The sequence below is a fragment of the Fulmarus glacialis genome, unplaced genomic scaffold (genome assembly GCF_000690835.1).
Source record: "Fulmarus glacialis isolate BGI_N327 unplaced genomic scaffold, ASM69083v1 Scaffold12279, whole genome shotgun sequence".
NCBI lineage: Eukaryota > Metazoa > Chordata > Aves > Procellariiformes > Procellariidae > Fulmarus > Fulmarus glacialis.
The window spans coordinates 5,974-19,032 of NW_009231428.1; the positions used below are offsets into that span (position 1 = coordinate 5,974).

At 34.6% G+C, this 13,059-nt stretch overlaps 1 protein-coding gene across 1 annotated transcript; it reads right to left on the reverse strand.

Annotated features, from left to right (window-relative positions):
* Nucleotides 1-281: 281 nt before the first annotated feature.
* LOC104081723 (diphthine--ammonia ligase-like) lies at nucleotides 282-9,497 on the reverse strand (the record flags this gene model as incomplete). Its single annotated transcript, XM_009584569.1, is given in 5 exon segments — nucleotides 282-376; nucleotides 379-417; nucleotides 420-459; nucleotides 6,867-7,060; nucleotides 9,403-9,497. Coding segments are annotated over 5 exon segments (463 nt in total), but the record flags the coding sequence as incomplete, so codon positions are not given.
* Nucleotides 9,498-13,059: the final 3,562 nt, after the last annotated feature.

Sequence of the window (13,059 nt, forward strand, 5' to 3'; positions counted from 1 at the left end):
AAAGTGATTAGAAGTCATTACTGTTAATTAGCATTCACTTTACATTGATAGGGATGAACCTTTTCTATGCTGAACAAATGGAAAGCTTTTATCTGAAAGTTTGCCAAACGTGGTCAAGGTAGGCACTGAAATAAAGTATCAGTGACCAGTAAGTAGAATTCAAAACAACAATAACAAAAAAGCAAAACAAAATCTAAGGATGTATCATCATCCAATTAGAGATATTCAGTTTTTAAACAGGAAAAGGTTTGAAGGGAATGAGTAAAGCTGGAAACCCATACTTCACATTCTGCAATCTCACTGATAAAAGGAGGAAATGTGTGTTTATCAAACTTGCTGCGAGTGCACGGTTCATTTGGCGTCCTGTAAACAATGCCTGGCTGCCCATTTCCAAATGCATGTGAGAATCTTGCAACCCAGATCATCATATTCAGCAGGCAAGGTCACACTAGAGATGCCCTGGAAATGGGAAATTAGGAAAACCTGGCAATCAGAGGTTTAAAGCTGACCAGAACAAGCCCTCGGGCTTGCTTACCATCTTTCACTACCAGCCTGACTGTCTCTGCTTATTCAATATTAACACAACAAGACTGGGAGTGAGTGAAAACAACTCCACACACCTAACAGGGAGAAATACAGTGACTTTTTTGTTTACATAAAGCTCAACATTTCTCACGGTAAGAAACTACCTCAAAGATGTTGCTCAAGATCCCCCTCTGGAAAAAAAATTGACCCTTCCTGAACAGTTCAGATGAGACATGGAGAATGACAGGCATCCTGTTGATTAAAAAATTTCCTTGTTCCCACCTCATTTAAAAATTCAAACTAAAAAAAAAAAACCTAAACAAATCCTGTCTTGTGAACAGAACAAGATACATAATTATTTTTACACTGCTTAAAGCACTGCCAACCATGCAATTACTTCTTATCCTCTTCCTTAATTCACAGTCTTATTCACTGCTGATGACAATGGTCATCCCCTAGCTGGAGGAAGCTACGGAGCTCCACTCCAGAATTAATTAAAAGAAAAAATAAGTCAATTAAAAAAAAAAAATCGTTGAACATGATGAGTGCAAAGGGACCATTCAAATTCTCACAGATAAAAATCTAGACATTATAAAAGGTAGAGGAACTTAGTCTATGCCACATGGAAAACCACAGCAAATACTTTGTCTCAAAAAAAATACCTTACTTTATGAAGAAGCACAGTTATTTATTTCTTGTCAGTGTAGGTAGCCATTCCATACAATCTCTAAAAGTTCACATTTAACTTTCATGTCTAAAGGCAAAAAGAAACGTACTAAGAGACATGGTCTCCAAATGTTCATCTAACTAACATGAGTAGCAGAGGGCCCAAAAAATAAATTCCGTTGTTTTATCTACCACTGTTCCCCCTAACTGGGCACTGAAGATTTTTTTAGGATGTTTTTTCAATACTGATGTTACAATTTCACTTGCTGTACATAAATTCTATGTTTCAATTGCTGAATTATATATAAAGTTAATCTATCAAAATATCAAGGGCACAGTATTCTTGATTTGCAATAATCTTAAAATACAGAGGAAAAAATTAAGAAGGAGTGATTATTTCGGAAATTCAGCATAAAGACAAATACCTCTTCCTATAGTTTAATCTTTTTCAAAAATGATGAGAAATATACCTTTGAGGAGTTAGTCTGAACATCTACAAAAAATTCAAATCATAATAGGGAAAATATCAGATTTTCTTCAACTGAAAACATGGGAAATGATGACTAGAACAGAATTGATCTGCACACTTCTGAACTCTCTGAATCCCATTATGAGAGGGGGAAGCTACCTACTTTGTCTGAACTTTTAAACTGCAAAAATAGTTTGGTGAACAGCATGCTGAGGTCCTCAGATTACAGATTCTTGAAGTCAATCAGGATTCCGTAACTAATAATATTTAGATCTTTATGACTCCTCAGAAAATCTGCAAACCTTATTTGTACCAGTTAAGAGTACATTATTAATCTTTATCATGTAAATACTACCACTGAACTCACGAGGACTACCGAGAGCTGATTAAAATGGACATCTAAAAGCCAAATGACTGTTTCTAAATACTTTACTGTTTCTTTTAAACACATTTTATAACAGTGAAGACAATGAAGCAATGCCTGCAGTAGAATAGTAAGTTACATTTATTCACATATTTTTCCTGATGGAAGCATCTAAACGTTTGGCTGTACAAAAGCCACAGAAAGTCAGTCATCAGACTTAATCCGAGAACTCGTTTTACCCATTGGCCACAGCAGCTAAATTCTGGAGAAGGGTGAAAGGAAGGACTGTTTCCTCACCATGGAAGACTATTAGCAATAATGAGGAACTGAAAGCTTTATCTTCTGTGAAGGAATTAATCCCTATCCGAAGGCCACAGAATAACCTTATATTTCATCCATTCATCTCAAACCCTGAAGAACTGTTTCCTGAAGAACTCCAAGTTTTAGGGAGTTTCACTGAATAATGACAGGACCTAAGTTACCTCTATTCCACCTGAAGCTGCCACAGCCAAAGCACTTTGTCTGAGACAAAGTATCATCTTAAATAACATCTAAAATTACACAGCTATGCAATCTTAACTCTCAGGCAGGAATACTTCCTGTCTTCAATAAACATCAGTCTGAGTCCATTTCAAAAATCATGATCCTGTCCTTAAAAAACAACTATTAAATACAGCAGTCACACTGTATTAATAAGCTCTTTGTTGCTGTAACTAAAAACCATGTTACTTATTCTTAGTGACTGACTGAGTTATAAGATCACTGCTCCAGAATGTGACAATATTTAAGAAAATAAATTTTCTTTCTTTCCCCTTCCATGTTACTGATAAAATTAAACAGTGCCACAAGCAAAGGCTATTATTATTCAAATGTTTCACACATCCAATATATCCAACATCAGTTCTTATTTTTCAGCTGATGATCAATGGATGATATCATAATTAATAATTCTCAGTCCTGAGATCCCATATATTAATTTCTTTCAAGTGTACTCTTTGTTTTTTTGTAAGCTTGCAGGTTCTGAACCCACTAAGTGCACCACAAAGAACTCTAACAGAAATAACATGTTAAAACTGAAAATGCACTGAAAATCAACTTGCATGCTTTATAATAAACACGGGGAAATATATTACAAAAACTATAAATAGAATCAATTTTTGAAATACTAATTTCAAAAAACTCAAGTACTGAAAAATATTATTGAAAAAGATGAAAAAAAAGCTAAGAGTAAAAACATTTTTCTCAAGTTCAAGAATTCTACAAATTACTCCAGCAGTGGAAACTTACCAAATAAAGGCAAAGCCTTCACAGAGCAGAGGAGGTAAGGCAAGAAACTTGGAAGAGGACAAAACTGAAACCCAGAATTGAAATAAATTATCTTGCATTGTTTTATATAGTCTGGAATCTATATAAACCTGCCCTAAACACTGCTATAACCACTGCCCTAAACAAAACTTTAGCCATAGTTCCATGAGATACAGAAAACAATCCAACATTCAAACCATCTAACACCACTTCTGTATGTGCTTGCGTAAATCAAAGTATTATTTCGACAAGATCATAATTACATTGAAAAGGGGAGAAAACAGTTAAATATGCATACACTAAGGAGTACATTGTAGGAAAGTTTCATAACAATGCCTTTTATGCTCCAGTCTTTCCAGGGAAAGAAACACAGTTTTCCCACACATTTCCTGGTTTCAAAGACAGCGCCATGATAAAACCCTGAAGGATAATTCAGAAAACTAAGAAACTCTAGTGCTTACATGCTTTGTAAGCATTGGAAAAAGCTCCAATACACAAAGCAACAAACATGGACAAACAAGGGTGTCGTTAATCCCTATTCAGTAACATGGAGAGTAAATTAAATTATTCTTTAGAGTTCAGGTTTTACATGTCTCACAAAGTAAATATTCTACTATCAGGTGAGGACTGCACAGTAAGATACATTTAGATGTCACATAAATACTCTGATATGTTTCACAATATATATTGAATACAGAATCTAAAACAGGGCATTAGGCAACTAAAAAATAAATACAAATTTCCTTCATATCTATCAATCATGTGGGTTTGTGACAATAAAATTAGCAGGTTTACAGTCATCAGCAGTCAATATCACTTCGCGAGTCCCATGAACTAGAACAGGACTGTCGTCCTGGGTTTCCCAGCCCTGCAGGGGAATATTTAACTTTTTAGAAATCTTGTTCTCATAGAATTGTTTTTAAAAACATCAAATACTTTCGAATTCATACTAGGTTTTTCCAAAGTGTTTTGTTTTAATTTTTTACTAAAGAAGTACTTGCAATACAAGCGTTCTTTACGAACTGAAAGTGAGGCACACTATGTGATTTTGATCTAGACACACCTTTCCTGTATTCTTGGGCCCAAACCATTTGACAGAAAAACAGAGCTATGCTAGTTTGACCAGTGTTTTGAAATTACATCCACTCAAGGATGCATTTTGACAAGGCTTCTGCAGAACTCTTCCCCTCCCTTCAACAGAATGCAAATTGAGCTCTCTGTTTAAAACTATTAACATCCGGGGGAAAAAATTCCTAAACCAAAATCCTCAGTGATTAAGACTTACATAGTAAAGCTACAAAACTGCAGTTATAAATAAACGTGAAAAAAATAAAAATAGAAATCTTTCAAAGTTACTGTTAACACACAAAAGAAAAATGTTCATGTCTTTTTCTTAAAACTAAAAAAACCAAAGACCTACAGCTGCTGTAGTTTACGTGCCCCTGATAATTTTGCAATTATTCATCAGAATACGCAAGTCTTCTACTGAAACTTTTGCACGAGAATTTTGTAGATAGGTTTGACTGTAAAAGCATGGTTACCAAAAGTCTAACATAAAGGCAGTATATTGTTAATATTTATGTCTTTAAAATATCATATAGTGGAATTAATATTTCTATACAGGAAAGAAATAGATATTTAGTTCCAGACAACTTGATAACATCTCTTTCAACTATAGTTATAATTATCATGTACAAACTTCCAAAGCAGAAGTTGTCAAGATTTAACATTAGCATTAATTTATGTCAGGCATCCATTTCTCCAAAGACAGCAAGAATCGAAAAGGAAGTATCATCTTAATTGCCACTAATCTGCCCATTTTTAATTAAATTGATCAGTAATTTATTATCTTACCCAGCAGCAGAAAGCTGTTAGTATGCAGCTTTAGGAGGCAGCATATACTAGTCCTTCTAATTTCTAATACTATCATGGTTCAAAAATAATTTAAAACTGCTGTACCATATTTCTTTCAACTCCTGTATTGCATGATATGCACATTCCATTCAAAACCTCTGTGAAGCACTCTAGAGCACAATCATAGAATCATAGAATAATTTAAGTTGGAAAAGACCCTTAAGATCATCAAGTCCAACCGAAAACCTGACACTGCCAAGTCCACCACTCAACCACATCCCTAAGCACCACGTCTGCACATCTTTTAAATTCCTCCAGGGATGGTGACTCAACCACTTCCCTGGGCAGCCTGTTCCAATGCTTGATAACCCTTTTTGGCGAAGCAATTTTTCCTAATATCCAATCTAAACCTCCCCTGGCGCAATTTGAGGCCGTACAGCCTACATGCACTGTTCTCCTGCTTCGTAGTGTCATACTCCAACACAGGTGTATGATCTTGATTTTACTTTAGAGGAACAGGATTCCCCTGCCAAAAATATTTAGAAGATGTAACATTCAACTCCAACATGGTTCAGGAAGCACTCTGCACTCAAGCCACATTCTTAGGTCTTACCTGCAAGTTAATTTTTTTTAAACTGAGCAAAGAATAAGCCTGAAGCTTTTAGGTTCATGAATCTCAATTCTCATTTCAATGGAGGAAAGTGGGCTAGAAAATGTTCAATACCTGAACTGAGGACTACAAATATCTTTAGTTGAAGTTTCAGAAAGTAGTCTACCAGTCTGATCAATAAAATTTAAATGTGTATTTACTTTTTTTTAAATAGCAATTAATACGATTTTCTGAACATTGTATTGTTTTAGTACTGTGCATTGCAGTCATCAACACAATTAACTGGAATAGATAGAGCATGTTCACTCAAACTTTGTGTACAACCTTTGGAATCAATGAGAGGTCTTCTATTTATTTCAATGAGATCTGATTTAATTCCGGTGGAAAATAAAGTACTACATGAAACATTTTGGAAAAGAACAGAGAATAAATTTCAAGTGTTTTAGGAAATACGCTCATTATTTCCCTTTAATTGGTTTTACAGCTTATATATGTTATTGCTATTATGTGATATATTAGAATATAGTTACACAGCTACCAGAATCAAAACTATAATTGTAAAATATTCTGTAATACTTTGTGAATTATCTGCAACATACAAACAAATAACAGATTTTGGTTTACAGAGCATAAGTGTACACAAATGGAAATGTCTAGACATTACTTTCCATACATTGATAAATGCACAAAACCCAAAAGATCTCTCATTCCAGTAATCAAGCAATGCATTATTTCAAATATGAAACTACATAATATTTTATTTATAGATAATTTTTACAATTATGTTTTTTTGTAGTATATGTTGAGCACCTGTTACAGGTGTTTTTATTAAATAGGAACAAGGTTTTGGCTTGAAATAGGGATTAATAAGTCTGCTATACATTGAGGAAAAAGGAATACAGTTACACTATACATTTACAGTGCCAGGAAGAACAAAGGAATAGAAATAAAACTTGTAAAAGTGTTCAAATTTTTTCTCAAAGCTTCCCTTACATACCTAACTGGATCATTTACTTAAATTCATAAATGAGTTAAGCAATATAAATGTCCCCAAGTATTTTTTTCATTCATACCTTAACAAGTTTCATGAGGTGGTAAAGATCTTCAACCTCATCTTCTTGACATGTGGTATACACTCTTCCAGTATTTATACTGGTACCCTTTATGAAACCACGGTAGAGCGGCAAATCCAATGCATCAGCATATAGATCAATGGCATGGTGTCCTACTGTCTGATACATATAGCTGTCCAATTCATCAGTCTGCCCTGCCACAATTAAGAAACAATCATATTAGGTACGTTATTTCAACAATTACAGATAATCACAATACTACAAAGCACTGAGGAAATCTAAATGTTAATATTTTTCGGTTCACAAACAGATGTTTGGTGACAATACCTCTATAAACATGGAAAGAAAAAAAAAATAGATTCCTCCACCCAACAGACGTATGGAGAGGAAGACATCTGGCACAAACATCCTGCCTATTTGGAAATCGTGGTATTTATTTCTTCTTTAATATTCCTCCCTGCTTCATCCAAAAATCTCGTAACAGTCCAGTCCTGCTCCTATTTATATGGTAATTTTAATAGGAACACAGTTCAGAGGCACAAACCCAGATGCATTTCAACATACTCAAAGCAAGAAATTTGAAATGCACTGCAACACTGAGAAGAAGCAATACATTGTCAAAACTTAAAAAAACTTTACTGTTAAAATTGTTACCATGGTCATCAAGAGAGGAGATTATTTCTGCTCAAGTAGAATAAAAGTAGACAGACACAATGTTTTGACATTCCTTAATATACAAAAAGAAAAGGAAATCTGTTATAATATCCAGGCCCTTTCTACCTTCACTCCTTTTAAAAATTAAGCTTGAAATGAAATCAACTCTTCACCGTTATTTCCTTAACCAGGAGAAAAATTTAACTGAATTTTCTTACAAGCAGTTTGTAGCTAGCAGGTAAGAAAAAAACAGCTAAAATGCAGACATGATGGATTTGAATTAAATCTCAAACGACGTGATAAACTGTTTACATATAAAATCTTTCAGATAGTTTTTCAAACAGATTGATAGAGCAATACATCATTATTGGTGAAATCTCCACTTTATTAAAAGCTAACGCAGTTCACTATTTTAATGCTAATTTGTAATACTGGAACTTCTCTTAATTTACACAGACACATCAAGCATCTGTGCTGTATACCTATGTAGCACATCTCGCAAAGAGAAAGGTCTGTAACATTGATGAGGATAACTAATTTGTGATGTAACAATTAGGTCATGTCACATTTGATGCCATACAACAGATACGCTTTTGCGCAAAATGGGCAAATCCAAACGCATAATCACAACTAACCAACCTAGACCAGAAGGGTTGATTTAAAAGAAAACTCAGTGTTTTTCAACATACATGAATATGACAAGGTCTTTAAACTGATATTCAGTTCAGAATACACAGTTTCTTTATTAATTGAGACTCTCCAGGCAACAGTGGTACAAGATAAAATAAAATGAATGGCATAGAATCCGCTATTGCCTGAAGCACCTCAATTAACTTTCCACAAAATTTCCAACTACACACTTAAAGAGAGCATTTTATGATTTTAATGACAATATTCTACATTTCTGATGTGGATAAATTAGTTTAAAGAAAACATATTTCAATAAGATTAGAGATGATTATGTCCTAGCTACCCAGAAAATAAATTGTTCCTGTACTCCCTAGCATTTGCCAGTTCTGTCTGTGACTCGTTTGTGATGGCAGCGCCCTTTTTCCTTCATTTTCTATGTATCTTCCTACCATACAGTTACCAGATATCATACTTAATTGTTTAACATATGTTGAACAGTTAACCTATGTTAACATACTTTAATATTCTCCCCTACCAACTGGGAAACAACTCACTTCCTTTTCAATTTATGCTCTAGTCCAACACAGAAGTACCCAGCTCACCCTCTCACCTCACCACTGAGTTTCTCCCATTCTCTTTCATAGAAATAGGTCTAGGTGCAGCCTGTGAGGAACTGATCAGAAACCTGGTCCAAGATAAAAGGAAGGAAAACGGCAGGAAAAAAGTAGTGCATCAAGATCAATTCCAACCCAGATCAGTTCCTCAATCCAGTTCACAAATGCTGGGCTAGAATAATGGAGGAAGTACATAAGGCTAAAAACAAACGAGCAGCAGCAAAACCGCGTATTTTTGACAGCTGGAATGGTTTATGCCAGTTTAAAGCATTTCTAGAAATAAAGTGTTTGTTTTGTTTAATGATACCCTCTACCACCTTTTACTATTTGTGCTACTGAACTCACACAATCCCATTGTTTACCACCAGGAATATTCGTATTCTCCCTTTTTCAAATTGTGTAAGCCTTTCTTTTACTGATCTTCATCTCCTTGTGTTTTTTTCCCCTTTAAGGAAAAATACATTTAATATGTCTCCATAGCATTTTCCTTCTTCTACCTCTTTTAAGATTTCTGGATTGCCCTTCAATGTGCAAAACTATACAAAAACACATAAAGGAACTTAATTCAGGAAGAGCTGCGCCTCCATTGTTTCTAATATAAAAAAAAAAATCTCCTGTAAGAAATGTGGCTTTCATACCTGTGTTTTCGGCAGGTCTTAAATTGGCTAAAGCAACAATCTGATGCCCAGCAGCAATACACTGCATCATATTATAACAGCTGTCCTTCCCACCACTGTAAGAAAAAGAAAATAGTGGCAATTAAAAGTACTGATAAAAGTTTTAGCCCCTTATGACTTTTGCCTAACTACTTAAAAATTAGTATCAACAGAGCTGGTTATAAAGTTTTGAAATAAAAAAAAAAGGTAAAAAGATGATTTCACCACACAATGTTTACTATACACATATAGTGCCTACATACAATATCCATAAAGCACATATCCAGTTCTGTATCTCATTATTAATCTGAGAGATTCCATGAAGAACAGCCACTTCCACTGGAATCCCTTCAGAACAAGGACTGTCTTCTACTCCAGAAGACGAATTACTCTGTAGTCATTACTAGATAACTTCGACTAAAAAAAAAAAAAAACTGCTCCAGAGAGTTGCCAGCATTAACAATCTTTTTAAGTGAAGACTGTCATGTTAGGAATAACATTTATCCTTCATGGTATACTTTGCCTAAAGTTTCAACATTTTAAACGTACTTCCCATTCTCAAAAGCTGTAATTATTACAGGCAGTAGGTTCAGTTGACACTGCGCTGAACATACAAATTTTTTACTGCATATAACTGCAAATAAAAATAATTACTGCTGATTATAAAAAAAAATAGAAAAACAAACAGAACTATATTCTTCTCTGAGGCCAATAGATGATACTCTAACACAGAGAATACAATTAATTTTGACATTCATTCAAGATCTACTGGAACCTTTTCCACTATCACTGAGGAAAGAATCCTGCTCTCCTGGTGTAACTGAAATATAGTATTTTTTCATGGATTTTAATCGCTATCAAAAGAAATATTACAGCCTAACAATAAAACTAAGAGTCCTCTAGAATACACACTGCTTACAAAATCCATGTTCAGACTCACAGCTTTCAAACTACAACTGCAGGTGGAGATTCTGTGCAGCTTCTTTAAATGCCAAGGCACAAAAACCAGTCCAGGGCACGAACTGGAACAGAGATCTAGACCAGCTCTGTAAAACTGCGTCTTGCCTTAGTCACTGCAACATGGACAGGAGAACAGATAGTACAAGCAGTCCTTGCTACAACAGACCATCCGTTTCCTTGTGACCACACTAACAAACTTCTTCAGCATTTCCAATGTAAAGTTCCCACTTTTATCTAGCCCTCTATGCAAGAGCTTGAAAGCGTGCTACAGGAATGTAACCATACAGCTATTCCCATCAATTTCTGCTTTTATCCATGCTAAAATTCTGTATGCTGACCTTAATTTGCTGTATAACTCAAACTTAAAGTAGAAATAGTATAACATGGCATCCTTTCGTACTTAACAGTACTTAACTTTTGATAAAGCGGTTGCTTATGTTTCAGTGCTATAAAAGCAAATATAAATATGATAATAAATAGATTCCTAATTTGAGGTTTCATCTCTACTTGACATTATTCTCATGCATACCTACAACTTTCTTCTAACCTTTCTTCTATATATGGACAAAAAAATTTTAAAAAAATCATATGTTCATTAATTCTGGATACTGTGCTTGATAGCTTGAAAACGTAGATAGTATTCACTTCATAATGTGAAATTTCAGGCTTTACAGAATCATAATGAAACAAAGGCTCTTTTATTTCTGAATCACTTCACTCTAAAAAATAAAAGCCTCCCACTAGTTCTGATTTCAACTTCAGACACAACTTCAGAAAAATAATTATATGACAGTAGATAATTGCCTATGCTGTTTACAGCATTTCAATATCTTTTTAAAATCAAAAAATTAAAAGGACACTAGAATAAATCTATTAATCTTTTCAACTAATTTATCAAAAAAAAAAAAAAGAAATGTTAAGATGAGGCTACCTTCAGATTTCCCACATTTGACCACCGATTACTTGATCGAAATTTGTAGAGTGCTCACTGCCTCACATGCTACTGTACTGTTATTTATTTTCTATATTACTGTTACCATGACCCTAAAAACTAACCCTACCAAGAAACAAAATGAAATGGTGCCCACCTACAAGGCCTTCTACTCTAGCTGTAAAACACATGACGGTGAAGACCAATGAAGCCAGACAGCCCATGCTGTGGGAGGAAGGTGGACTCAGCACAGTCCCAGCCTGGCTGTTGTCCAATAGATTGTAACAAAAAAAAAAAAAAAGAAAGAAAAAAGCTTTAAGAAGAGAGATGAAGGCAGGTAGATGAGGTAGCCTGGGGACTGCTCTCAATTCTCATCACAGAAGAAAATCACAAGGCCTTTTTGTAGAAAACTGTACAAAGTCGGGCCACAGTCAGGGTTAGTTTTGACAATGTTGCAAGTATGTTAACAGGTAGGCTTATAAATAAACAAAATACCAGAAGAAAAAAAATATGGTAGCCATAAAGATATGGGTCTATAAAAGACTTCTGAGCAAAATTCTTTTCTATTGACAAGTATAACCATTTACAGTAGGAAAATTCTAGAAGAATTAAAGAGTTGAAAAACATCGTCTTTCAGGTAGAAGACTGGCTTTAAAATGTCTACGATTTAGCACAAAACACAATACAGGGTTTACCCCATAAATACCGCCTTAAAGCAAGACTATCAACTTTAAGTGTGGCCAACATTTTAGAAGAAAAAGAAACAGGTTAAAGTAGTTTTATATATAATCCTGACCTTTTCAAAAGTAAGAAGCATTTTTCAAATACTTTTTTTTCCCTCTGATCTTTGAGGCTAGCTCTGTTACAAAGATTTTAGACACTTTGATGTCTCTTTAAAACTCTTCTTAAAACTATTAGTGAAACTAAATCCATCCTTGTAAAATTGCCCATTAAAATAGCAATTGTGCTAGAAACCTGTTTTTAGGATTTTATTTCATCCTGCCTTTTAACACATTCCCCTATTTAGAGAATATCAAAATAAATAAACCTGCATGACAAAAATCTTATCTATAAAACAAAAAAAAGCACCGAAGCTGATTTTCCTACTCTGTATTTAAGCAAATCCTGAAAAACGCAAATAACATTTGCTGTATTTTTTCCTCTTTGGATGATGTTTGGAATGATTTGCAATTGTTGCAGCCAAAGCCCAATTTCAACAAGGTTTGATATTAGACATTGCATGAGAGAATTTAATACTTTAAATGTTAAGACTTCAGCAAACAGTTACTGCACCCAAAAATAAAAATACACTGCTCACATCCGCACAATGCTTTTCCATTTACAGGTTTCCTAGCTTGTTGTTTTTTAATTCACTATTATTTCTCAATAAAAGAACACACCTATCCTTGTTAGAAAAAGAAAATTATGTTAATCTAGTTCTAAAAAATACAAAATGCCACTTACAGTACAAGGACTGCAGAAACTGACAAAAAGCGGCAGGAGTGTGGGGGGAGCAAATACAGCAGCCCCTGACAGACAGGGCTGTATCAAACGTCAACTATTTAAGTGAGTGAGCTTCATCTTTTTAAAAATGAGCAAAATGAACTCTCTCTCAAAAGACACACCAGAAAGCCTATTGTTAAAGAGTTCAAGATATTTGGAAAGGAAAAGCAAAGCACGTGGAAACTCAACTGCAGCTGAGCAGAGCTCCCCCTAACTGGCGGGCACGCGGCAGAGGCTCTGCGCCC